Raw genomic sequence first — 26,324 nt, forward strand, 5'->3', positions numbered from 1 at the left:
GTATCCAACAATATACAATCTTCATCGGCGACACCTACGACCTCGGAAGCAGTAGAATCGTCGACTGCAACACCGACATCTTCGGGTGAACCAACAATCCACTCAATCAAAGCTGGCGCCGGAGGCTTCAAATTTACACCGCAAGAACTTCACAATGTCTCCGTGGGCGACATCATTCAATGGGAGTTTTATCCACCGGATCATTCGGTCGCGAGAGCTGAGTTTGGATCAGCCTGCGTACCGTATGAATATACGGGAAAAGACAAAGTAGGGTTCTGGTCTGAGACCCAATGGGTGAACAATACGAATGAGGTTGGTCCTTCGATGAACAGCCGGCCAAGTTACGCTAACACTCTCGCAGCTCACATACTTCAATGTTACGATCAACTCGACAGAACCCATCTTCTTCTATTGTGCAGCACCGAACTCATGTCTGGGCGAACACATGGTCGGAGTCATCAACCCGAACTCTACGCAAACACTGGCATCGCAAGTCCAAGCGGCTGCCGCAGCAGACTTTCAACTAGCGCCTGGCGAACCAGTTCCTGGTGAGGCAACATCGACGCTGTCTAATGCTCCTACGTCAACGGGAGCACCGCCACCATCTAACGGGGGAGGTCATGGCGGCGGTCATAGCCTGTCCACTGGTGCCATCGTTGGCATAGTCCTTGGTGGCGTGGCTTTCCTGGCAATCTGTGCCGCTCTCTTCTTCTTTGTAGGCCGATCCAAGTCGTTGAAGGAGGTTATCAAACAGCGAGATGGTACGAATACCCACGATCCAAACATGAGCCAACAGTACGGTCGCTCGGACTACGGTCATGGAGGACTCTCATCGCCAGGGTTTCAATCACCAGCTCCTGGCTATGCTACCCCACCGCCAGGACACTACCCAGACTATGGCTTCAACTCGCCCCCAGGATACGGTCAGCACAACGTAGGAGAGCAGTACCCGTCGGGTTGGACCAGCCCTGGGCCCCAACACGGCCATATGAGTATGATGAGCAATGTCAGTGGGTTGTCGCAGCAACAGTAAGTACCACTCATCTGAAAGATACCTGGCCTAGACATGCACGCTAACTATGTTCATAGGATCGACCAACTAAAGCATGCACAGATGAACGGGCAACCTGCCGTAGCAGAGTTGCACAGTCCACCGCTGGAGCAACAGTCTTTCTCGGCAGAGTTGGACGCATCTGGACGCAATAAGCCAAAATGATGAGCGATATGTATTTGAATTATCATCTTTAGCTCGTATGCAATGTTTGTTTGAAATCATTTGGATAGAGTAGTGCAATGCCCGAATGGGACTCGTGCAGACAGCGTGATAAAGCATGAAAACCTTTAGCGCCGCTGTAAAGGCTGGATCATACGATGCAGGCTACCTCGAACAGAGACAGAAGAGATGTATATAGTGCAAGCTTATCGATAACATGAAGTGTAGTCACACCTTTGTTGTACGTCCGACTCTCGCAACGACACTAGAGAATACATAAGTAATACACGAACCGACTCGAGACTAGATCTGCTCCCGGAACTCACGGCAGCAAGAAAATCGGTCTAGTTGACGATAGACCGTACAGCAACGAGACCATCACGTACTGCATCTGCAATTGCCACACGATACCATTTCGGGCCTTTTGTGTAAAACCCTGCCAAGCGGCCTTCGTCTCGTCGAGTGATGTTGTGGCATTGTAAAACGTGGGCCGGCAACCAGCGGCTAGCGACACTGTGGTACCAGAGTTTATCGCAGGTAGATAGCAGAGGGTCCGCGGGTTAGGTAACTTTGAGGTTGGAGTTGGACGCGTCGCGCATAGTGGGTACTCGAGCGGGGATAATTGTCAGTTGATCGGTCGTCTTGTGAGTGAACTCTGCCAGGCGTTGAATGCTTTGTGCGATGATGACTGGAACATGCATGTTTTTTGTCGAAGTGACATCACGCTCATCGTGTAGTCAGGCTTGAATAAATTGAAGACTGGCGCAGTTTCGCAAGAGCAAAAATCTACACACTATCTAAGCTAGTGCGAGCGGAAGCTAGCGATCGGTTGTCGTCTTCTGGAAATTTTGATTAGAGGATGTTCCCTCCATGTCTAGGGCTTGATGGCTGTTCATTGGCGGTCAGGCGCTCCGCAGCGATGACGAGCATGTTGGCACGCAGGGCCGATGCGCCTACACGCAACCAGCCAGGAAATGCGGTGAGAATTACTAAAGGCTGCGCAGGACAGGAAGAAGCAGCCATGGGATGGTTTGCCGATGTTCAAGAGGGTGCAAGGTTTGCCCGGCAGCCTACAGAAATCCCCGGACGTCACACGTGGTGTGGGCGCTGCCTGCTATCGTCAGAACGCCAGCCAAGCCTCGCTCAAGGAAGAGCGGCCGCCCTACGCACTCGACGCCAGATGAAGCCTCGCCGATGGTTCCTCCCTTCCCCACGTTCCTGCCAACAGTTCCGTGACCGTCCTCAGGCCTGACTATGATTTGCACCGCGGTTGCCCGATCTTGCCATCTTCCTCCACCCTAGGACCCCCAGCCCGGCACAACGACATGATCACTTCCTCACCCACAATCTCGCAACCGCCCTCGCCGAACACGACCTTCCACACGCCCACCCACCGCCCGTACCATGCCTCGCGACGCACATCGGCTTCCTCCAGCGCCCACTCGCCCCGCTTTGCCGTGACCACGGTAGCCTCACGGCGATTCGACGCGCCGCCCACCCCAAAGCCCGCCTTCTCGGCGCCCTCGCCAGTCCCGACGTTTGCGCCCTCGCCCCAGAGCCGCAAGAGAGGATACGTCGACTCGGGCACCCAGTACTCGCCGTCTGGGTTTCCCCCGACTTACCGGCCGCAGCCCAGCAACCGCACCAGTGCCGATATCGCTCTCGATTCCTCCACCCTTGACCAGGACCAGGACCAGGACCAGAAAACGGCCGACCCGACGTCTTCCAGCGCTCCTGCCACTGTGCCTACACAGCGGGGGGATACCTCCGCCGCGCCTGTCGTCACGGAGCCCCCCGAGCCCCAAGTGCGGGTGAGTCCGCAGCCCATCGCGCCCGCGAACAATGTGCAACCCCAGGGTCGCCGCATGTCGCACGAGAGCACGCATGCGGAAGTAGAGCCAGCCGGGGTGCAGAAAGAGCAAAGCACTGTCTTGCAGGTTCCTGCCTCGCCAGCCAAGCGAGCGAGGCCCGAGGAGCCAGGCGTCAAGGTCATGCCCCTTCAGTATGAGACGTGCGACGTCAAAGACCTCGGTGTGCTCATCTCCGACATGCTCATGGAGTTGGTGCGGCTCAACGACGGTTACCCGCTGCGCGACGGCACACTTACACGATTCCACTCCAGGTGCGTCCGTCCAAGACTGACTGAAGCAGTATTCGCTGACATTGATCCCCAGAGCCCCGCCGGGCATCTCAGTACGAGACTATCTCTCCCGCCTCATAGTGCACGCTACACTGTCTCCACCAATTCTCCTCTCCATGGTCTTCTACGTCGACAAGCTGTGCGCCATGTACCCCGCCTTCACAATCAGCAGCCTCACCGTGCATCGGTTCCTCATAACTGCTGCGACAGTCGCGGCCAAAGGCCTTAGCGACAGCTTTTGGACCAACAGCCTATATGCAAGGGTCGGCGGCGTCAGTGTCCGTGAATTGGCGTTACTAGAGCTAGAGTTTCTGCGGAGGCTCGAATGGCGCATCGTCCCAAAGCCGGAAGTACTCGTAGATTACTACAAAGGTCTGGTCGATCGTGGCGCAGGATACGTTATAGAGAAGGAACCGGAATCAGGACCGACGGCCAGCTCAAACCACGTAACCACGCCTACGGGATCAGCGACAGGAATACACACCAATCAATCAGGCACATAATGACACAAGCTCTTGAGCGCTGAGCAGCATCATGCCACGATATCAAGCCAGCTCATGAAACGCTCCCCAATGCCGTTAGCGTCTCTACCCTGATAGCTTTGGTCGCAATCATGAGTTCGCGAAGACGATATCGTGGGTTATCTTATCTGTTCCCACTGTCAAGCCAAACCGTGGCCGCCCTTGTGTGGAAGGCTGGGAACACGGCTGGTTGGATGTTGATGAGCTGGCGAACATGACTCGGCAGGAGTTATCACCTACAGCCTCTCCTCCAACGGGGGATCTTATCGAGCTGCCGGAGGCACATCACTACATCATCTCAGGCTCGTGCCATCAGCGAGCACGCTCATAGGCATCTTTTCGATGCCACCAGCACGGTCCGTCACAGTGACGCCTCTCGTAGCTATCAAAAGCCTAAGGCATGCTTCAGAGCAACAGAACAGCTAGGGATGAAGCAGAACATTGCCCTCGTGTGACCGCTTGTTTGGTAGACGACGAGCGCAGGATGCACGAGGCGAGTGAGAAAGTTGAATAGCAAGTATTACTTGTAAAGTACCAGCAAAATTAAATCATCAACCCCTTTCAATATGCATGCCACTATCTTGTGAATGGTGTTTTGGCAGACGCACCACGGTCAAGCCGCTAAGAGCATGCATCGTGAGTAACGTGGACGAGTAGAATCGGCTGCTAGCATACCCCAGTCGTAAGACGCACGGGTGCCGCAGAGTGAGGCTAACACTCCACCCCTATGGCGTAGCTCTTCGTGCTATCGCGCTCCTTTGCTGCGACGACGGAGGTTCCTGCAAATGCCACGGCGCAGGGAGAGCCGAAGTATGCTACACGCGACCTTGATCAACGATGTCGGCTTAGGTAGTGGTGACCCTGACCCAAGAGTTGAACATGACCTGACTTGAAACCCTCCGTCCTTCATTCTCCACCCCCACTACACTCTCCACGCGTCTGTCTTTACGAGGTCACATTAGAGCAATCGTGTGCCGGCGCTACCCCGAGCACCTCGCGATCCAGACGTGATCTCCACCCCGACCCGCGGCAGACGCGTCTTACTCCTCTGGCGGCGGCAGTAGCGCGACTATAGTACTATGAGGGTGAGTGTGTATATGTCACAAGAGCCCACGGCCCCAATCGAGCGCTCTGTGTTCCTCGCCAGCTCTGGCTTTACTTCCCTGGCTTGTCTGAAACCTTCGCACGTGCTCAAGTTGCTCGTCGATAGTTCCGCCATGCTGCTTGATCACTCTGTAATTGACAACTCACTAACTGGCACCAGAGGTTCAGGTAATTCTCCAACACAGAGTGCTATGCGTAAGAGATGAACTCGGAATACACCCGCTGGGATGGTATCAAACACCAGTACGACAGTCCTTGGAGCGCGCCTCGCCCCGAGGCACCGCCAGCGCCGTCTGCCCTCCCGTACGCGTTCCCCGAGCCCTTCCCGCAACTCACAAATGGGTTCCAGCAACTGCAGGTGGGAAAGCACCCAAGAACGCGAACATCGCCCGTAGTCACGCGCACACGCATAACCAGACACGGCTCCGAGCCAAACCCCACGAGGCCGCTGTCTAGCGGAGGAGACGCCCACATGGTCCCTTACCAGACCCTCGTTCCGCATCGTCGCTCCGAGTCCTACTCCCAGCCCACCCCGCTCGAGGACTTCCGCAAGTCAAGACGATGGCCGCCGAAAGGATACACGTCGGAGGATGCGCTGGAACCTGACCAGGCAGAGGAACTCATATGTGCCGGTGCGTCGTCGTTCAAGGGATATTGCGATGCGATAGCAAACGCACCAGCGGGCTACGATCGCTTCTATGCCGTCATGGAAGCTGAGCATCAGAGTCGAACGGACCGCGCATCTTTCCAGCAGGAGGCATACCGGGACATTTCGCTCAACATGACGGGTGCGTCTGATAGCCAGTTTCCGTGGTTGGCTCACGAGTACCCTTGCATGGCGTACGCGTTTGGCAAGAGTGCAGGAACCACAACTTTGAACAACTGGGTCAGCAAGTGGAGGACCAGTCAGCCCCCTACACAATTCGCGAGCGAGGTCAAGCCACGGAAGATCAGGCTCCTTCAGATTCTGGACCGGTTACAGACCCTAGAGAGCGGCCTCAATGAAGATGTCAGTCAACAGTCGTGCTCGGGGTACTTTGGTTCGAATGATCCTAACTATTGGTTTCGCAGGATCCTGAGGACTTATATCGCTATCTATACGGTACACTGATCGAAGACCCGGAGCGATTCGATGAAGAACGCCGCCATGTTCGGATCGACCAGCAGATCACGGATCTCATCACAGTACTAAGCAACCCGAAATGGGTAGATTTCTCACACCCCAAGAACCAGGTCGTGGCGAAGTGGTTTGATTCTCCCGATCCGCAGAGGAAGCAAGACTTCTTCCACCAACTGCTACTGTCAGTGGAACTCTACCTTCGAATACACTCCAAGCATCATACGGACAAGTCTAAGCGAAAGCTTATCCTGCAGCTCCCAGCCATTATCACATGGGACCTAGCAGTGGCTCAACGGTGGCTCGAGAATATGGAGATTACGAAAACGCGTACATCATCCACCCAGAGCACTTTTAGCTTCGATCTGAGGAGCAAGAGCAGACAGATCGAAGCATTGAGGCTCTTTGCGGCAACGCTCAAATGGCCGAACATGGATGAGGTTGAGTATGTCCTAGACGAGCAGGACCTGAAAGAGAAAGCGCTCGAGGATCGGTCCGCGGATGCCATGTCCTGGTTTTCGGGGATTATCTTGCCAGGTCGGACACTCCCGTGGCTCATCATGAACAGTCTGATAGACTGTGACCGAGACACCGGGGATGCTCTAAAGTACCTGACTCATGTGCACCCTGCATCTGGATTCCAATACCGAGCGAACACGTACTGGTCATCACAGTCTATCGTTGGCAAAGTACTGGGTGCTGCACGCGGGGTGAAACAGATTGCCGGCTGGATTGGACCATGCATCTACACCCCGGATCTCAAGCGGACAGAGTGCGTGAAGGTCAGACAGCACGAGTCTCCGGATCCCATGCTTGTCTCCATCGACGTAGAGTCTATGGATCAGCGCAGCAATCCCTTGGGCGCGCCAGACGACATGTATCCCGTGGACGACTACGAGGTTCCTATGCCAGACACCGAAGATGTCACAGACCTCATACGTATGGAGAAGCTTCGCTTCATCCCCGTTAAGGAGCGTCCGGAAGGAACCAGACATGCTGCTGGTCCTCCAATACTGTTCGATGCTGGTATTTCATTTGCATGTGGTGGTGAGAGCTGGGTGATGAAGTTGCGATACAATGTCGACTTTATCAATGCCTTCCCCTGCCACCAGGGCCCTCATGGTACGGATTATTTCTCGACAAAAGCTTGTCACATGCTAACATTCATCAGTGCTTTTCTACGACTTTAGTTATAAAGCCATAAAGATTGACGACGGCCTCGTCGACATCCATGATTGGGGCACCCAGTCCGGTCGCATACCCCGTCCCACGTCATCCAAATCCTCTCCTGGCAAGAAAGCCCTCACACTCATGAACGAGAAGCAAAAGAGCGCGCACGAGCAAGTTACCAATGTACTCGTTATAGAGGCTCTGGGTGTGAGTGATAACGAGGTTTTCGCAAGAGCATGGTGCGCGCATCATGGGCATAGTGCTATTGTGGCAAACATCAAGGAGACGTGCATGGCTTGTGCGATTCGGGAGGCGTACGCGGCATGTGTGGCTGTTGTCATACTTACTGAGGGGGGTGTCGTGAAGGAGAACGATACCGAGGTTTATGGATATGGATGAAGAGAAGAATCTTCTGAGGGTTATGCATTTGCATCTTTCTGGGTCTGCTTCGGCACCCTTTTGTATTGATGGCTACACGATTCTCTTTTGTCTTGGCGGCGGGACGGTGGCATCGGGAAGGGATTTTGGGATGCGTGTCACGACTGTAACGGTACTCATGGGAGTTAAGGTCATGATTATGTAACACGTTATGAATGTACGCATTTGCTCTGTTCGGACATGGAAACCTTGGACCGACTTCCAAGGTTCGCATGAAGGGTCGATCACGTGGCGATAACCAAAGTGTTATCGCGCGACTCTGACGTTTGCGCCAACGCGATGGAGCGCGGGCGGCTTTGTGCATCATCAAAGTTCCCTCGCGACCACGCGGCGAAGCATGACTTACCTCGCAAACTTCTCATCGCGACTGACGACTGTTTTGAATTAGCGCTTACTTGCCGCATGAACAGTGATACAATTCTCTATTGCGCCTTCCTACGATCCTCCAGCCTCTCAAGCCGCAGTTTCCCTGGGACGCTTCCATTGCGCCGTTCGTCATTGCCACACGCTTGTGCGCCCAGCACTGAACCTCTTCGCATGAGGCTGCACGACGACCGTTAATCTGTGCCAGTCGGTTGTAGCACACGCCCATTACCGAAAACCCGCTCGCTCTCCGTCTACGCCATGGGCCGGTCAACGATTCCTCCCGCGCTCAGCGAGCTCGCGAATCCGAGCACGCCCGAGGCACAGCTCGCCGCGCTCCAGAATCTGAAGAATGAGATTGTCGGCCACGAGCAGAGGAAGGAATTGGCAGTGACACATGGTGTTGTGAAACCACTGGCGGGCTTGCTACGGGCGGAAGCTAGGAAGGGTGGGAAGAGGAGGAGAAACGTCACCAATGGACACAGCTCTGGGCTCTTCAATGAGTCCAGAAAGAGCGCCGAGGAGTGGACGACTGAGGATGAGTTGAGGTTCCAGGCCACGCTCGTTGCCGGTAGCCTTGCGAATGGTGAGCGCGCATCGCGAACCGATACTACTGTGAAGGAACATGTTGGCTGATATTTGAGACATACAGGGGGACCAGCATTCGTCGCTCCGCTTCTGGCAGGTCACGTACTACCTCCCCTGCTTGAAGCGCTACGACCCAGCGAGACACCTTCAAAACTCGTTACCACGACCCTCAAGACCCTCAACCAGATCGTCGATGCAGTCAACCAAGAAAAGCCCTGGCTCGACCACTCCGAATCATCCTCCCGATCGTCTCTCGCCTTTACCGTCAACGAATCGATATACACCAGGCCTGTCATTGACAGCTTGGCCGAGATACTGGCGCAACCGACAGGCACGATGAAGGCCTACCAACAGATTGACTCGACGATCCGGCTCATCACGAAGACGTGCGTAGAAGATAATCAGAAGAAGATGCTAGTAGATGCGGGAGTACTGGATCTCCTCGCTGACAAACTTGCTGCTGTCGCCGCCATGGACGATCGTATCCCCGCAACCGAGTGGAGGCATTCCAATGGTCAGGCAACAACAACAGGAGGTGACGGCTCGAACAGTGTTCAGAAATCGCCTTTGACGCCGATAGATCGGATTCGTTTGTCAGACATTATGGAAGCCATTTCGGTCATCATTAAGGACTCGCATTACTATACCGCACGCTTCCTGTATTCACACTCAATACAGCAGCTTTTTGGGTGGCCAAAGGAGCGGAATGTATCAGATGGAAGTACACAAGCGGCATCGTGGGATAAGCTAATACCACGGGTACAGACGATGGCGAGCAAATCAGATCCGTACATCAAACAATGGCCGGCGCTTGGTGCCTATGGCTCTGTCACCGGGGACAACTATTCTCGACTACCGAGTATGGACTCGCTGCAGCAGAACTCAAGTCGGAGTGTGATCACTGACGAATCCGAGTCACCGCTCTTCATATGGCTTATATACGTCGCCCGCCGCGGTGAAGGCCGAGAACGTCTATCTGCTTGTGGCATGCTAGCACTGCTGAAGAAATTCGGCGAGCGTTGGCCTTTGAACGACCCTTCCAAGACATCACGAGAGCGTCACTTCTCGTATCTCATCATCCCTCTCGTTGAGAAGATGATTGAAGATTCAAGTCCGACATCAGAGCAAGCGAAAAGAGCTAATACTCTAAGCCCTGCTTCAAGAGATGAGATGCGATTCATGTTGGAACGCTCGCCAGTTGTACTTGCGGAGCTGATTGCAGGAAATAAGACTCTTCAAACAGCGGCCGTCCATAATCGAACCCTACCGACCCTTATTCAGATCCTCAAGAAGTCGTTCGATGTGCCGGCTACATCTTCAAAGCCTCTCTGGCAACCACGATCGTTATCTCACGAAGTGAAAGACCCAGATATTGACCCTGCATCTTCCACACTGGGCAGACCTGGACTAAGCGCCGATGTATTGCACGCGTTCAGGTATCGAGAGAGTGTGCTACTGGCTCTGGCGGCGATAGCAGGAGACCAAGATGCGTTGAGAAAGATGGTCATTGAGATGGGCGCTGCAACGCACATCATCGAAGCCTTGGTTCCTTACCGTGAAAGCAACGAGCAGGGCGCGTCTTCTTCAGCGAAGGACGGCAACCCAGATTCGGTGCTCATTGCTGCGTGTAAAGTCATACGGTCGCTTTCCAGGTCTGTCAGTGTGCTGAGGACCAGCTTGATCGATCACGGAGTTGCACAGCCGATCTTCGAGCTCTTAACGCATCCGAACGTCAAAGTGCAGATTGCTGCTACGGAGGTCATCACCAACTTGGTGCTTGATGTGTCACCTATGCGAACTGTAAGTACGATGCTCATTGTGTGGTTTTTCCATGCTAATGTATTTACTAGGAGATCGTCGAGTCTGGAGTACTGGGAACGCTCTGCGAACAATGTAGATCCGCAAACTTCGACCTTCGTTTCGGTAGCCTTTGGGCGCTCAAGCACTTGTGCCTAGGCTTACCACATGCCATGAAGATACAATGCCTTGAGGAGCTCGGTGTTGGCTGGCTCGTACAAGTACTCAATGGAGAACCATCCAAGCCAGCTATGGGCACACCCAACGCAGCAGGAGAGCAAGTCGATATCCTCAATGCGGTTGACGAGCCCCATATGGATGTGGACGAAGAGCCGTCATCCGAAGAGGATGATGACGCCATGACCGAAAGTATACCGTCTATGCGACGGCATCAACGTCCTGGTTCACGGTATACAAGTGCAACTAACATTCGCGATCGGTTACAACAGATCAAGAACGACGAACAGGACAACAGGCTTAACGGCGAGCGCGACGATATCCGTATACAAGAACAAGCGTTGGACTTCATCCGGAACTTTGTTTCAGAAGACAAAGCTTCCGGTGAGATGATCGACCACCTGCTCAAGACCTTTGGCCACAGTCGGTTCTTCGAAATTCTCGATGCTAAGATCCGGCCGAAGATGATGTCACAAGCTCAACCCAGTGCTACAGCCCCAAGCTACTGGCCAAGCACTAGCCACCGCACACCCTTTTCCTCTTCCACAAACACCCCGGCACAGCCAAATTGGGCGACCTATCCCGCCCCCGAACTCATTCTGGCCGCAGTGTATATTCTTGTCCATCTCGCCAATGGTCGGCCTCAGCACCGCTCTCTTCTCATCTCGCAGACCACTCTCATGCAGCATGTTCTTCAGCTTTTCACTCACCCTCGTCGCGACATCCGCGTCGCATTGTCCTGGATGCTGCATAATCTGGTGTGGATAGAAGATCATACCGATGAAGCCGCTACGCGTGAACGTGCCATCACCCTTCGCCAACTGGGCTTCGAGGAAGGCGCTAAGCAGCTGGGTCGCGATGCAGACAACGACGTACAGCAACGTGCAATAGTAAGTATTGAGCAGTTCGACAAGCTACTCAACGGTGGTAGTGGTAATCGTCGGAGCGGTGGCTTTGGTAGCCCTGGAGGTTTCGGTGGTGGAGACAGCGGCGGTGGCCTTTTAAGCGGGCGTTTGAGCGGCGGGATGCATGGCTGGAGACATGATAGGGGTTAATTCTGGGATAAGTCAGGTGCACTTCAAACACGTATATGGAGGAGACCCTCTAAAATTATCAATTATGTTGCCGACCACATGTCTTCTGAATCTTCAATTGCCTGTGACCTTCGGTGTGCACCAAACTCCGAGCCCGCGCTAGTGTACTGTAATACCCCGACTTCGCGTCATCATCGCGGAATGCTTTCCGAAACGCCCATACAATTTCCACATCGCCCCCAAGAATCTCGCACGCCAACTTCGCAACATGTCCTTCACCCGAATCTCTCGGGCTGTTGTACCACGCGCCTTTCGCTCTTTCTCCACGACTCGTACGCGCTTCCAATCCGCGATACCGTACACGCAATCATGTCCGTCACCGAGCTGCGAATGCGCGGCAACGCCTCCCGATCTAGACATTGATCGCAAGACACCACTGTTGAATACTATGGCGGCGTACTCTGAACAGGTCATATTCTGTACCGGGAAGGAAGACTGGGTCAGCAACATCGAGCAGGAGGAGGGCGAGACCGGGGAGTTTGTAAAAGGGCTCAAAGGTGTGATTGGAAAAGGCGGTCCTGGGTTTGATGTAGGTCTGTTTCCCAGTACGGTCATTCTATGATACTTGGAAAGCTGACGCGTTGCCGCATCATGTAGCCATTCACGAATGTCCTCATTACTGCTTCCTCATTGCCGAAGAGTGATAAGGCAGGCGCGACAACGGCATTGCTATTCCCGAGCTTCAAACGCATACCGGATATCCCGCATACTCCCGAAGCCTTCTCCAACTTCGCGACAGCATACCTAAAGGCTCGGAATCTCCATTCCATGCACGATGGTCTCTCCGCTGAGCAAAAGTCTCATCTCCTTCGCGACGAGTCGAAAGCGACCGAACTGCCAAAGGCGGAAAATATCACCAAACCCACGATCTTGATATGCGGGCACGGCGGCCGTGATCAGCGCTGCGGTATACTCGGGCCATTGCTACAATCCTCGTTTCGCTCTGAATTTCAGCGGAGGGGTATAGATGCGGATGTAGGCTTGATAAGTCATATTGGTGGGCACAAGTATGCTGGCAATGTCATCATCTACCTACCTCCCAATATGGAAGGTAATGCATTGAAGGGCTCGGGTATCTGGTATGGGCGTATAGGACCTGAGAATATTGAGGGTGTGGTTGAAGAGACGGTGGTTAGAGGACGCGTTATTACAGAGCTGCTGAGAGGGGGTGTGATGCAGGATGGAGGAAATATTGGGAGGATGATTGAGGCACAGTTGAAGAAAGAAAGTGGGGAAGAGGATAGTGGAACGTTGAGATTGAAGGCTAGGGCGAGAGGTTGAGGTTAGACTGAATAATGTCAACCTCTGTGTTGAGACCGATCAATTGATCTGTTGCGATCCTTCTAGAATGGTCTGCACATGAGGGGTGGCTAGCAAGCGCATCAATGCTGGTCAGTGCGTTGATCATAACCTCTCAATTCTGATGTGCTTCAATTTACCTCCTCATCCACCTTCAACCTTCAATCATGGCTACTCAAAACATCTTACTCCACATCAATTACCGGGGGAGTGAAGGTGTCATGAACATTCCCTCCTGGGACGGCGCTGCGAGCGTGCCCACCAATCTATTGGGGGCACCATTGGAGGTTCGAGAGACGCCCGAATACAAAGCCCAGCTTCGTTCCACACTCTTGGACATCGAATCCAAGCATCGGCCTCAGTGTAAACAGACAGTTTCCAGACATCCGTGTATGTTTTGCAGCTCGAAGGCTACCGATTTGCTTTTCAGGTCGGAGTGCCTGCTACATCTCGATGCTCCGCAAATCAGGATAAACGTTTATGGCACTTGCGGAAGCCGGTCCTGTAAGACAAAAGTGATCGCAGCACACGAAGCGATGATGGAAATGACCACAGCTCATCTCCAAAGCAAAATATCTAATGGCACTCCCTGCCACTGCGGGCGGAAGGATGGAGCAATGAGATGTGCCAGATGTAGGGTGACGAGATATTGCAGTAGAGAGCATCAAAAGGCTGATTGGAAGAAACATAAGCGTATTTGCGAAGACCTGAAGTTCGCGAAAGAGTACTTGGAGGAAACCTGCCAGGCTTGGAAGCTCCTTGACGAGGAAGAAAACGGAACATCAAGCACCTCGACGTCTACCCCCAACACGGCTCCAGCGCAGCAAAAGAACAAGAAAACTGAACCGAGTAAGGGAAAACAGCAATCTGGGCCCAGTCAGCCAAGTATCAGCGCCTCGTCGAGCAAGCAGAGCCAGGGAAAAGACAAAGCTAAGAGCACAGCGCAACCCAAACCAGGAATTCGCACCGTACGTATGCACTGTACGCCTCTAAGCTTCCAAGAAGTAAAGCCCTGGGACTTTTACTGCGAGATTCCCGCATCTCTCATTATTCCCCCAGAGATGCACTCGAGCCCACCCCCAACATACGAACGCGAGTTCGGAGAAGCCATGCCTCCAATCATCGCAGCACACCAGAACGAGTTCAACACAAGGAGTGGTCCAAAATGCTTAGTCTGCAAAGAAGCCCCGACAAGATACGGAAAGACTTTCTGCGTCTCCCAACTCCACACGCCCCAACCGTTTGTTGTCATTGGCATCGTGCCAACTTGCGGTACGAAGAAATGTGTAGAAGGGGCTAGCGAACTTATGAAAGTCTTCAGAGCGGAGCAAATGAAGTACGACGCAGAGCACGCCTGCAAGGTGTGTGGCAAGTTTGAGGGGTCAAGGCCATGTTCGAAGTGTGGGATTAAGTGGGCGATGTATTGCAGTGCTGAGCATGAGGAGCGAGACTGGCCAAATCACAAGATTTTCTGTAAGGGCGACAGTATGGTGCGTAGCTGTGAAGTGTGTGGCAAGTCCGAGGGGCTGAAGCCATGTTCGCAATGTAAGTCGGCAAGGTACTGTAGCGTCGAGCATCAGAAGCGGGACTGGCCGATTCACAAGGGTATCTGTAAGGCCTTGAAAAGTGTTCGTGATCTTGCGGAGGAGACAGGAAGTTTGGGCTTGAATTGAAGGACGTTCATATTGTCATCACATTCAGAAAGCAAAATCAGCAACTACATGTATACCTCTCGGTCCCCAATGCTCAAGCAGATCGGAAGTGTGTACCGATGTTGAATCTGCCGCCCTCCTCGTACCCAGACCCAACCGCCGCTCCCTCGCCCTCTATCTCCTCCAGGGCCTGCTGTGCCGCCTCTGCCAGGCCACCCGCGAACATCTGTGTAGCCGCTATCTCCTCTGGTAGCTGGGCGTACGCCTGGTCGGCGGTGCCTGTCATCATCCGCGCCATCGCGGTCTTGCAGTCGCCGCTCGTCACTTCGCCCGGGTATTCTCCTCGCTCACGCCTAGCCTCCACAGTTGCGACCAGATACCCCATCGCGACCTGGTATCTACCAACACTGTGGCCGCTCAGCTTGCGCACGTCACCGGCAAAGCGTGCAGGCCAATCGCACGGAGCGACCAAATTGCCTTCACCGTCGCGAGGCGCAATCCACTCAGGCAAGATCTCGCTGTCGTCACCCAACTCCCAATGCTTGCGAATGGCCTCGAGGTACTTCTGCGCCTTCTTGTAGGCGCCAGACGCCTCAGCGCCGGAACCTTGTTGACGCCCACCAAAGGTGGCTTCGATGCGGTATGTCGGGCCCTCGACAAGGTGGTGGTAGTCCAGACGGACTTTCTCATCGCGCTCAGGATGCCAGATGATGATGTCTTGAGTGGGTTCAAGAACCCCGGAGAAGGTGGCGCGGAGCGCGTTGTAGACCTCATCGCCCTGTTTCAGGCTAGAGGAGACTTGTCCCCAGTAGATGTCGTCGCCAAAGCGCATCATGATGAATTTTGTGCGCTCAGCGGGGGTGTTGTATGCGTATTGCATTGTGATGGTTGTTGTGATGGTGTGTAGGAAGTGTGTTGTAGTAGGTAAGTAGTGAGATGATGAGGTAGAAGGATTAGAGAGAAGAAGTCGAAGGCAGCAAAAGACAGCTTTTGTATCCCAGCACCAAGCGTAGAAATAAGAAACAGGCCTTCACCGCGGATAATTCCTCGGTCACTGTCACTTTGCGTAGCACGCGATCTCAAACGCGTCTTCACCTTCACTTCGACTGCTCCGTAGCCAACGCACCCGCGGGCAAAAAAGATGCTAGAAATTCATATATTAAGGACGGTACCAAGCTGAGTTCGAACAAAGGGCAAAAATATAACAATACTTCGGAAGGATGTTATGGCTTGTTTCAAGATGTAAAGACACGTTTCACTCCACTCGAACCTGCAGGTCTTTGCTATATGAGAATTAGCTGAATTAATTACAATATATAGAGCAGTCAAATTGAGTTCAATACAGATCTGAATTCGCGCGGTTGTGTTGTGGTGGAGCGCGTGGTGAGAGCAAACGCGCAAACGCTCGTTGCCATGGCACTGCGGTGAGAGCGCGCGCAACATTAGATAGTGCAAGAACACCCTAACTTTGTGTCTTGACTGCAGCATACATCGTCACTTCCAGTTACGTGCTACTCAGCGAAAGCCATGCCTGGAGGTATTCGCGATCTGCCCCGATGGTAGACTCGCTGGACATAAGATCACGTATCCAGCTACCCAGGACATCAACAACAGTTTGACGACAACATGTTCTTTTGTATTCAGCCAGCTAGGCAATGAAGAGCAGCATGGTATAATGAGTACCTCTGTATCCGGCAATCTACAAGAGGAACCACAGCTTAGGTATGGCTAGGCTCCCTCGTGACTAGCGACCTACGAGTTGAATCACAGCTTAAGACATCAGGATCCTTCGTACACGACACTTTGGTGAGATGTGAGATTGTATTTATACATATGTTCATCGACCCTTCTCCAACCTAGGCTTCTTCGGCCCAACAAAATTACATAGCGCACCGCCATTAACAGCAATGACCTTCCATCCCGCCGGAACGACAGCAAACTCCTCACTCTCTTCATCCGTTGCACTCAACTTCCAGATCTTACCTGTCTGTCTATCGAACCACTCCCTCCCTTCTGGAGTCTGTACCAATTTACGCAGCACAAACTTGGTTACAGCTTGACTATCTTTGGGGTTGACCGAATTGGGGAGTTTTTGGATATCCACGTCGAACTTGCGTTTGCCATCGATTTGGACAACACATTTGCGCGTTGTGGTGAGGAGCGGTATGATGGCGAGGTCTGCGGTTGGGAAGCCTGTTGCGAAGACTGTTGAGATGATGCTGTCGTTCGTCTGAGTCGCAGTGCATGTGTTCAGTTGATGCCAGGCTTCCTCAGCGACACCGGGAGCAATTGGGGCCAGCATGCGAACGAGGTGGGCCATGGAGTACCATTTGAGAATTGGTGTGACCGGAGACGCATGCGGCGTGTCCCAGATAGTGTTTGTCAGTGTCATTAGATCGCTGACGATGGTGTTGAGAGAGTATGTTTGCGAGTACGATTCTGCAACACTGGCGATGGTCTCTTGTGTCTTGATCCAAAGCTGAGCCTCATCTGATTTAAGGGTGGACACCAAGGTTTCGCGTGTGGCGCTCTCAGATTCGCCGCTTGTCGAAGCATCTTGTAGGATACTGAGGAGCTTCCTGTCAACCTGTGTGGGTATAACGAACTCGTCCGTCACATCATCAGGTATCCATGGTGCGGTCGACAGCTTGATGACTCGGTGTAACCATCGTTGTACGCCAGTGATCTTTTTCTCATCCCACTCAAGCACATCACTGACGGGTGCTTGGAAAAGCATGTGCGCACGCGTGGCGTCTGCGCCATACTTGGCAATCGTGGCACCTGGATCCACTCCATTGTACTTGCTCTTCGACATCTTCTCGAAACTTACGTTCGGAGTGACTCCACTGGCCTTGATGATAGGCTTGGAAGGATTGGTCAAGTCGACTTCATCGGGGCGTAGGAAGCGGCCATTTTCGGGGTCTGTAAAGGTCTCTCCATGCACCATACCTTGAGTGATGAGACGCGTGAAAGGCTCGCCATTCGTCAGGTAGCCCTTTGGCCATGTTGGAGTGGTTGCCAGGAACTTGGAGATGAAGCGCGCGTATAAAAGATGGAGAATCGCGTGTTCTACGCCGCCGACATAGAGGTCCACCGGCATGCCAGTATTGGTCTTTGTCGGGTCGACCAAGGCGTGCTCGTTCTTCGGATCTAGGAACCTGAAGAAGTACCACGACGAGTCCATGAAGGTATCCATAGTATCAGTCTCGCGCTCAGCAGCCGAGCCGCACTTAGGACAAGAGGTCTTCTTCCAGTTCTCATCTTCTGCTAACGGGTTACCCTTGCGGCCCTCGAAGAAGCTGTCGGGTAGGTTCGGTAGCTCAACCGGAAGGTCTGCCTCAGGCACAGGAACAGCACCACAAGATTCGCAGTGGATGATTGGAATAGGCGCGCCCCAGTAGCGTTGCCGACTTATCAACCAGTCACGGAGTCGCCAGTTTGCTTTCTTTTCAGCCGGCTTTCCAGTATCGAGAATTGCTTGTACAACCGCATTCGCGGCTTGCTTTGACGTCATGCCCCCGAAGCGATATATGTCTGCAGCAACAAAGCCTTTTTCGGTCATGGGGACGTCCTCACCACTGCGCGGTACAAGCGGCAAAGGTAGTGAGCCTTTCTTGGCAGATACGACGACTCTGACTGGCTCATCACCGACGTTCTTTCGCCAGAACGCATGGTCCCGAGTGTCGTGGCCTGGGACACCCATTACAGCACCAGAGCCATAGTCGTCCAAAACGTATGGAGCCACATATACAGGTACGGAGGGTCCGGTGGAGCCTTGAACATGGGCGAGGGGGTTGCGCGCTACAATTCTCCTCAGCTTGAATCCCTCCTTGGTGTCCGAGGGAAGGTCCTTTGCTCGCTCCATGAAGGCGCGGAGCTCTTCGTCTTCGATGGCTAGCTGCTGAACAATCGGATGACGCAAAGAAAGAGCGATATACTGTACTCCAAACAGCGTGTCTGCTCTGGTGGTAAAGACATCGACAGGCTCAAAGCGCATTTCACTATCGGTCGAGATAATATCGAACCAAAGCTGCGCGCCTTCAGACTTGCCGATCCAGTTCCTCTGCATGGCAAGAACCTTCTCAGGCCACCTGCCGTCTCGTGCAAGAGCGTCCAGGTCCTTTAGCAAGGGTTCCTGGAACTCCTTGATCTTTAGAAACCATTGCTTCAGCATCACCTTCTCAACCTTTGCACCGGAGCGCCACGAGCAGCCATTGGCATCTACCTGTTCGTTTGCGAGGACGGTTTTATCGACGGGATCGTAGTTCACGAGGGATTTGGCTTGGTAGGCTAGGCCGCGCTCATGGAGCATGAGGAAGATGCGCTGGGTGTGCTTGTAGAAATGGGGATCGCACGTTCGTATTTCCTACATACAGAGATCAGCCCATGCCTAAACATCCTGAGCGGTTTCCATACAGCGTCCCAGTCCCACCGACCACCCATTTCCTTCATCTGACTCTTCATAGTCTCGATGTTCTGCAGCGTCCACTTCTCCGGGTGTACCCCTCGCTCGATGGCTGCGTTCTCGGCCGGTAGACCGAACGCATCCCAGCCTATGGGATGTAGGACCTTGTAGCCCTGCATGTGCTTGTATCTGGAGAGAACATCGGATATGGTGTATACCCGCAGGTGGCCTAGATGGAGGGTGCCGGAGGGGTATGGGAACATGGGCAGCACATATGCGTCTCCCCTATCGGACTTCCGTAGGTCGTGCCATTGGGCAGACAGCTGGTCCCAATGTGGTTGCCATTTCGCAGTGAGCGATTCGACCTTGATTCCCTCAGCTCTTGACTTTCTCTCCAGTGTACTCGCCCATCGTAGGGCTATGCGCGGTCGGAGGACTGGGAGGCGTGGAGGGCGCCGCCAGCCTACGGACTGCAGACTGAGACGACGCATCACCTGGGCGTATGCGCATGGCGTGGACGTGTCGCATTCATGGTCTGGAGGATGCGCGGATCTGCGCCAAGCATCCAGTCCTGAACGACTCCCACATTTTTTGGATGCAGCTCTAGCGCTCAAACGGGAGCTAGTCCCATGACGGCATAGGAGCCCGTCGGTTTCAACAGCGCATGCAAGCTGCACCACTCATACACGGCAGCGGTGAATGCTTGAAAGGGGTGCTGGATACTGCCCCTACACTCTGCCTCGCCCATCATATCATAATTACCGTCCATGGCTAGCAGATAGGGTTGCGCGCATCTCTCCCACATTCTCTCCGCATCATGGCCGCCGGTCGCTACTCCAACCTCCCACCGCCGACTCGCGATTCCCTCGAACTGGCCTCGCTGGCCTCCTCGTCGCACCCCTCACGGCGGACTTCCGAAGAGTCTTCGGCCTCAGGCGCGCCTTCCTCGCGTAGACTGTCGTTCGATGATGAAGACCCTCTGTCAGAACTGAATCCGGCTGGTCACGATCCGAACAGACCACGGCACAATCGCTCCTACAGCGTGTCCTCCGCCTTCGATTTCGCACCGAACCTATTCCCTCTCTCTAGTACCGCGCAGGGATATACAGCACTGGGTGCACCCTCCAATCCAGCATTAGACCCGTCGAATGCGCTTAACGGCGGCTCATTGGAGAAGAACAAGAGCCTGACATACCTCAATGGCCTGTCATTAGTCGTTGGGCTTATAATAGGGAGTGGCATCTTTTCTTCGCCATCCCAGGTTAACAAGAATGCTGGGTCGCCAGGCGCGTCTCTCATAGTCTGGATCGTCGCTGGAATATTGGCATGGACGGGTGCCGCGAGTTACGCCGAGCTCGGAGGCGCCATACCACTGAACGGCGGCGCACAAGTTTATCTGTCCAAGATATTTGGAGAGTGGGCGGGATTCCTGTTCACATGGTGCGCAGTCGTGGTGCTGAAACCGGGCTCGGCAGCCATTATTGCCATAATCTTTGGAGAATATCTGGTGCGCGCTATCATTGGCGCCGAAGCTGTGGACGCGAGCACATGGTTGAACAAGGGCGTGGCTCTGGTGGGACTTGTGGCTGTCACGCTACTCAACTGTGTGTCCACGAAGCTGGGCACACGGAGCGCCGACGTCTTCATGTTCCTGAAGTTCTTCGCGCTTACGGGAGTCACGGTGATCGGTATCGTAGTTGCGGTGACTGGGCTCTCATACAAGGGCGATGCGAATGAGGACTGGAAGAATCGCGGTTGGTTCGATGACACGAGCGAAAACGTTAGCAACTGGGCAGTGGCACTCTACGCCGGGCTCTGGGCCTTCGACGGTTGGGACAATGTACGTCAAGCGATTCGAAACTCTGCCCACTCCTACTAACGACAGCAGGTAAACTACGTCACCGCCGAATTCAAGAACCCAACCCGCGACCTTCCCCGCGTCATCCACACTTCGCTTCCGCTCGTCATACTGTGCTACATCTTAGCCAACATATCCTACTTCCTCGTCCTCCCGACCTCGGTCATCGAATCGTCCAACACCGTCGCAGTGGCCTTCGGATCGCAGGTCTTCGGTCCCGTCGGTTCCCTCATACTCGCACTGTTCGTCTCGGGGTCATGTTTTGGCGCACTCAACGCGACGACCTTCACGTCTGGCCGCCTAGTATACGCCGCCGGCAAAGAAGGCTATCTTCCCGCTCTGTTTGGCAACATCGGTCTTGGAAAGAACCACCGGGCAATCCGCTTGCACAGCATGAGCGCAACACAAGGGAAGAGCAAGATACCAAAGAAGCTAGTAGCCTGGTTCGCGGATGCCGACGCAGGCTTCTTCTTCACGCCCATATCCGCCATGGTGCTCAACGCCCTCCTCACCGCAATCTACATCGTCGTCGGCTCCTTCGACACCCTCGTGACCTTCTATGGCGTAGCAGGATACGCCTTCTATTTCCAAACCGTCCTCGGCCTCATCATCCTACGCGTCCGCGAGCCCGATCTAGAACGACCATACAAGACATGGATTACTACACCCATCATTTTCTGCTGCGTCAGTCTCTTCTTGCTGAGCAGAGCCGTATTCGCAGAGCCGTTACAGACTTTACTCGTTGTAGCCTTCATGGTAGTAGGCCTCGTGATTTGGTTCGCGTGGGTGGGGAGACGAAGAGGGAAAGAGCAGACCAAGTTCCGTATGCCGGAAGAGGGCAACGAGAAGGTGGGCTGGAAGTTCTGGCAACGCTGGAGGCGATGAAGGGGGGAAATCCTGCCGTTCTGTTGTATACTAAGCGTCATGGTTATATAAGATTACGTAGAAATGAAGAAATGATATCAACGTGTCCGGATTCTGTTTCGTCGTCGTCATCATCTGCGTCTTGTCTTCCTCAGGCCTCCAGATATCTCGTTACGAGGTACGATGAGATCTCGGCATCGATTGGCCCGGTCCACAATGGCAGACTGGCAAGTCAAGACCCTAGCATCGTTCGTCTCAAGTCTGGTATTCCAAATCACATCCTGGTCCGCTCGAGGCCAGCTAAGCCGGAACCCGGGTGGAAACTTCAAGCGTAGATCTTTCGTTTTCCATTCGCCTCCTGTTTCGAGCGGAACGCATGATGGTGTGACTGGCACGTGGTCGGAAAGAGTGGCCGTGGATGGGTTACCCCAGAGATGCTTGTTGTGGAATTCTGAAGGTACCGGCACGCCGACCTAGGGAAAAACTGAACAGCCTAGAGCCTACGTTAACGTTAGGTCACCTACTTTGCAAGGTTATGGGTTAATGTAGTCTGCAGACATGTTTAGTTTTTTTCTTGTATGAGGTGCTGGCAGGATGTAGGGTTGTATATACCTTGGACGTATCATTTGCGTGACAACTCGGGGGCGACAACTCGGGTGAAAGCGAGTTCTGCAACGGAGCAGTAATCATTAGGGTGTATGATAGCAAGGCAATATGGAGAAGGTTTTTATTTGTTTATATTTCTGCTCCTTTCAATCTGATCAAAGAGACTAACAGAGAATCGGGCTATACTACTCAAAGGCTCAACACCTTCTATCTCCTCGGGTTATTAACAAGAGCTCATGGAAGAGGCAATGGGGGTGCTAAGCGAGACGTGAAGAAAGACAACAGTGGGAAGACAAGGGGGGCGAAGAGAGACGAAGAGGAAGAGGAAGAGATGGGAAAGGTGATGGTGTGGGGGTATAAAGAGCGGACGTGCCGTGCTCATTTCCGTAGCAGGGTGCGCAGCACCGGTGGTTCGTGAATGAATGTTCGTATCGTAAGCGACGTGACGGATGGAAGGTCGAGAGTCAAGACCTTGCCTGACCTGACCGGAAAGGGTCTGAAGTTCCCATGAACCTTCATGCGACAAAGGGCAAGCTGGAGTTGGGGCTAGAACCCTGACCAATGTGCCGAGACGCTGTGTCGCAGGAGGTGTTGTGCAAAACATGAAACCGAAACCGTAACGCCTGTGTGGGTATGTTGCCCAGACGCGAACCACCCAGAGTCGCGAGAGCAAAGGAAACAAGAAATTTAGAAACTCGCGTCTTCCCAGTTAATCGTACAGGCGGCTCGTTGCCGATTCCGGTCTAGCAGTAAGAAAGGAAATAGGGTTGGGAAAGGTACCCTCGCGCGTTTCGTGTAGCCTCAGGCTCCGCTTAGATCCAGCCGTTGCGTGGCGTCCGTTGCATCGTGCCCGCGCCAAGTGGAATACGGGCTGTAGGTGACGGAGCGGCATGGCCACTGTTCGTTCGCGTGAGGTTGTTGACTGACGCAGGTGTGCCTGGCTGCGATGATGTTGTAGGTGAACCAACTGCTGTAACGAGTGTCACAGGGTTCATGCGCAGTCCGCTGATGCAGGCAGGTTCGGGGACAGCAGGCTTTGCCGGAGTAGCAGAGGGTTGAGGGGAGGCTGGCGACTTCGGGGGTGGGGAGGGTAGCACCTTCTCGCGTTGGGCCTGGAGGTAAGCGCTGGATTGACCTGCCGGTGTGATGGGGAAAGGTGGAGTCCGCGCTGGGCTGTTCGCTCTGGGTCGTGTTGGCGACTCACCACGCGGGGGAGGAGGGGAGAATACGCTGGAGCTAAGCATCTCCTGCGATGGCGATGTGCTGGTCGTAGAAGGCTTCTGGATCGGAAGAGCCAACGAAGCATCACTGCTGTCGGTAGCACCTCGCTTCAACGGAGGGGTATCTCGTTCAAGCCGTGTGCACTTAGCTGCTGCAAGCGTGGCAGGCGCAACTGAGAAGCGGAGACCAATTTGGACGGTTGCACTGCTATCGGTACTTTGCATGCGTTGGTGCCGTTCTGCAAACGGTAGTTTGGGCTTGCTCAAAAAGTCCCAAGCGTCGCCGACATTCGTGACCGAGCCGCGTCGAGTAAATCGTCGCAGGGCAAGCTTGGAAACAGAGGAACCGTCTGACGTAGCCTTTGGATCGTAAACGGTTGGTGGAAGACGAGGTACCTCCTCAGCGCGTGTGGGAAACAAGGAATAGCTTTGGCTTTGCTTGCGCTCGTGTTTCGTAGTTTCGTAGTCGAGAGCAGGTGGAAGAGGCCACTTTGTAGGATCGATAGGGCTTCCAGGTTTGGTCGATGCCGGTGTCAAAGCCCGCTCTGGTCGTTCAAAGTACTGGGGATCAAAGTCACCACGGTTCTTTTCTGGCCCAACATCGATCAGACCCTGTTGACTGTGTAAACGCTGAGTTGTCTGCAATGCCATCGGGCCACTGATCTGCATCTCCAAATCGCTAGGACCGAAGAAACGGATCTTCGGTCGTTGTTGTTTCGCGGGCGCCTTGAGTTCTTCGATGGGACGAATGACCATTCGTGTCGCATTCGTACGGAGAAAGAGGTGGAAGAACGTGATGACCATTCCTGACGAGAACAGCGAGATTTCAGCGACTCGAGAAGCGGCTAATGCTTCCATGAATTCTCGACGAAGAGATTGTACTTCCACAGGGATGACGAGAGTCTATGATTGTTAGCTAGGGAGGCTAGAAAGGTAGTGTAGATACTCACGTAGATTAGTGCGGTAACGATCAAGAAGTAAGTCATACGTGAAGCTGAGATTCGCTCATTATGGTCCAGGTCAGGCGTTCTCATCAGCTGAATACTGATCATAGCGGCTACCATGAGCAGCAGAAAAACAAGAATTGAAAGGAAGATCAGCATCAGAAGATCGTACCGCATGGGGAACCAGATAAGCCCGCCAAAGCAAGTGTTCGGAGACGGCCAGGCAACAGTCGGCATCCAGGAGAGAAGAAGCATGAACGATACAACGGCGATACAGATTATCGTGTTCCACTTGCCGCGTGGGGCGAATCGGTCTTGTTTGTAGGCCCTGACTGCTACCTCGATACCGAAGACCAAGGTAATGAATCCGATCAGAAAGATAGCTGCTGTTCGTTAGTCTAAATGTTCGCAAATGTAGTGTATGCGAGCATACCAGGAAATGTGACCATCGCAAGTCCGCGGCAACTTCTAGAGAACACGCTATGAAGTGTAGTGCCCTGCACTGATACGAAGATAATTTGTTGTAGAACGGCACCGCAGGCCAACGCAAGCGGAAAGGTTTCGGCAGGGTGGACATTGTGAAGAGCATTGAATCTCCTAGTTCTCGTTAGCAATGTCGCAAACTCCGATCATGCTATACTGACTTCTTTCTTGGGAGAACCTGAAGAGCTGCAGCTCGTCGCGCATCCGACACGATCCGATGAACCGTCAACAAGGTCAAGGCAAGGCTGAAAGCTCCAAGGGTAAGATGTGTCGTCCGAAGCGTTTGTACCTGTTGAAGCTGTAGACTCGCGATGAGAGTTCTCGTCGTGTTTGATTGCGTCCAGGGAACTTGGCGAACAGCTGACGTGTTGAGAGTTAAGTTGAAGTGCGATCGGACCTCGAGCTGAGGGAAATGGTCGGCCCATGATTCCATCTCGCCGGCTCTAGTTACAACGGGTGTAGAAGGAATAGAATTGTCTCGCTGGTAACCAGCAGCGGCTGAAGAAAGGAAAACGACTAGGTATTCATGGAGACCGTGTGACTGACGTCGTAAACGAAAGAGTAACCAGCTCAGCGTCAAAGAAGGAAATGGCTAAGCCTGCCAGCAGAGCAACGAAAGAAGGGGAAAGAGCGTGAGCATTAGACGTAAGAGACAAGAGACGGGTATGAGACTCCAAACGGTATATGACAAAACCACTGGGCGATAGCTGCTGCGCACGGTTTCGGAACAGCGGTCCTCAGGCGTCTATCCGGTCATTGGCTGAAGAGACCCGCATTAGCAAAGATCCAGCCAGTTCATATTACAGGTCGCATCTTCCCGCAATGGGTGGGAGTGGGTTTCAACCTCATGCGAGCCACCCGCATTCTGCCAGGTAGCCCGGCCAGCGGAAGCAGCGAGACCCGCGTAGGCACCGTTGCGCCGAACAGCAGCCACCTGCCTTGGAAAGCCTCTTGTCGCTCTCGTAGCTGCTGTGATATGGACCGGGTTGGACAGGGTCAGCGCGACGTCATTGCTTGACGTTGCCGTAGCGGCCGTCTCCACATGGCCCGCTGGTGAACGTGCCTTGGTTCTCAACACCGCAGACCCATCTTCGTCAAGTCGTTCGGCCTGCTGAAGCGCGCAATTTCATCTGACGCTGAGCACTATACTTGGGTTCCTGGACAGCTATTTCCAGCGCGGAAGCGCTGATGTAGACAGTGGCGCATCGTCGGTGGTGGTGAGGTGGATGTGGTCGGACTAGAGTTCTGATGCTTGCTGGGTTTAGACTGTG

General features: G+C 53.7%; 8 protein-coding genes across 8 annotated transcripts; 5 read left to right on the forward strand and 3 right to left on the reverse strand.

Moving 5' to 3' along the window:
* Positions 1-290: 290 nt before the first annotated feature.
* On the forward strand, positions 291-1,216 carry J4E88_002788 (uncharacterized protein; the record flags this gene model as incomplete). Its single annotated transcript, XM_049396446.1, has 3 exons — positions 291-294; positions 420-1,006; positions 1,115-1,216. 3 exons carry the CDS (start codon positions 291-293, stop codon positions 1,214-1,216), a joined length of 693 nt encoding a protein of 230 aa, XP_049257794.1.
* Positions 1,217-2,538: 1,322 nt separating this feature from the next.
* Positions 2,539-3,856, forward strand: J4E88_002789 (uncharacterized protein; the record flags this gene model as incomplete). The annotated part of the gene is made up of 2 exons (XM_049396447.1): positions 2,539-3,335; positions 3,388-3,856. 2 exons carry the CDS (start codon positions 2,539-2,541, stop codon positions 3,854-3,856), a joined length of 1,266 nt encoding a protein of 421 aa, XP_049257795.1.
* A 1,324-nt stretch (positions 3,857-5,180) lies between these two features.
* J4E88_002790 (uncharacterized protein) lies at positions 5,181-7,664 on the forward strand (the record flags this gene model as incomplete). The annotated part of the gene is made up of 3 exons (XM_049396448.1): positions 5,181-5,987; positions 6,050-7,217; positions 7,267-7,664. The coding sequence occupies 3 exons, from the start codon at positions 5,181-5,183 to the stop codon at positions 7,662-7,664; spliced, it is 2,373 nt and encodes a 790-aa protein (XP_049257796.1).
* A 663-nt stretch (positions 7,665-8,327) lies between these two features.
* Positions 8,328-14,432, forward strand: J4E88_002791 (uncharacterized protein; the record flags this gene model as incomplete). The annotated part of the gene is made up of 7 exons (XM_049396449.1): positions 8,328-8,652; positions 8,719-10,454; positions 10,505-11,639; positions 12,079-12,251; positions 12,320-12,801; positions 13,677-14,382; positions 14,409-14,432. 7 exons carry the CDS (start codon positions 8,328-8,330, stop codon positions 14,430-14,432), a joined length of 4,581 nt encoding a protein of 1,526 aa, XP_049257797.1.
* A 335-nt stretch (positions 14,433-14,767) lies between these two features.
* Positions 14,768-15,553, reverse strand: J4E88_002792 (uncharacterized protein; the record flags this gene model as incomplete). Its single annotated transcript, XM_049396450.1, has 1 exon — positions 14,768-15,553. The coding sequence occupies one exon, from the start codon at positions 15,551-15,553 to the stop codon at positions 14,768-14,770; it is 786 nt and encodes a 261-aa protein (XP_049257798.1).
* A 957-nt stretch (positions 15,554-16,510) lies between these two features.
* On the reverse strand, positions 16,511-19,847 carry J4E88_002793 (uncharacterized protein; the record flags this gene model as incomplete). Its single annotated transcript, XM_049396451.1, has 3 exons — positions 16,511-19,039; positions 19,090-19,443; positions 19,713-19,847. The coding sequence occupies 3 exons, from the start codon at positions 19,845-19,847 to the stop codon at positions 16,511-16,513; spliced, it is 3,018 nt and encodes a 1,005-aa protein (XP_049257799.1).
* A 48-nt stretch (positions 19,848-19,895) lies between these two features.
* On the forward strand, positions 19,896-21,821 carry J4E88_002794 (uncharacterized protein; the record flags this gene model as incomplete). Its single annotated transcript, XM_049396452.1, has 2 exons — positions 19,896-20,918; positions 20,967-21,821. The coding sequence occupies 2 exons, from the start codon at positions 19,896-19,898 to the stop codon at positions 21,819-21,821; spliced, it is 1,878 nt and encodes a 625-aa protein (XP_049257800.1).
* A 1,397-nt stretch (positions 21,822-23,218) lies between these two features.
* On the reverse strand, positions 23,219-25,486 carry J4E88_002795 (uncharacterized protein; the record flags this gene model as incomplete). The annotated part of the gene is made up of 4 exons (XM_049396453.1): positions 23,219-24,529; positions 24,577-24,953; positions 25,004-25,167; positions 25,215-25,486. 4 exons carry the CDS (start codon positions 25,484-25,486, stop codon positions 23,219-23,221), a joined length of 2,124 nt encoding a protein of 707 aa, XP_049257801.1.
* Between the last annotated feature and the right edge of the window lie 838 nt (positions 25,487-26,324).

Source organism: Alternaria novae-zelandiae (assembly GCF_023758075.1).
Source record: "Alternaria novae-zelandiae strain BMP 2774 chromosome Unknown scaffold_4, whole genome shotgun sequence".
Lineage (NCBI taxonomy): Eukaryota > Fungi > Ascomycota > Dothideomycetes > Pleosporales > Pleosporaceae > Alternaria > Alternaria novae-zelandiae.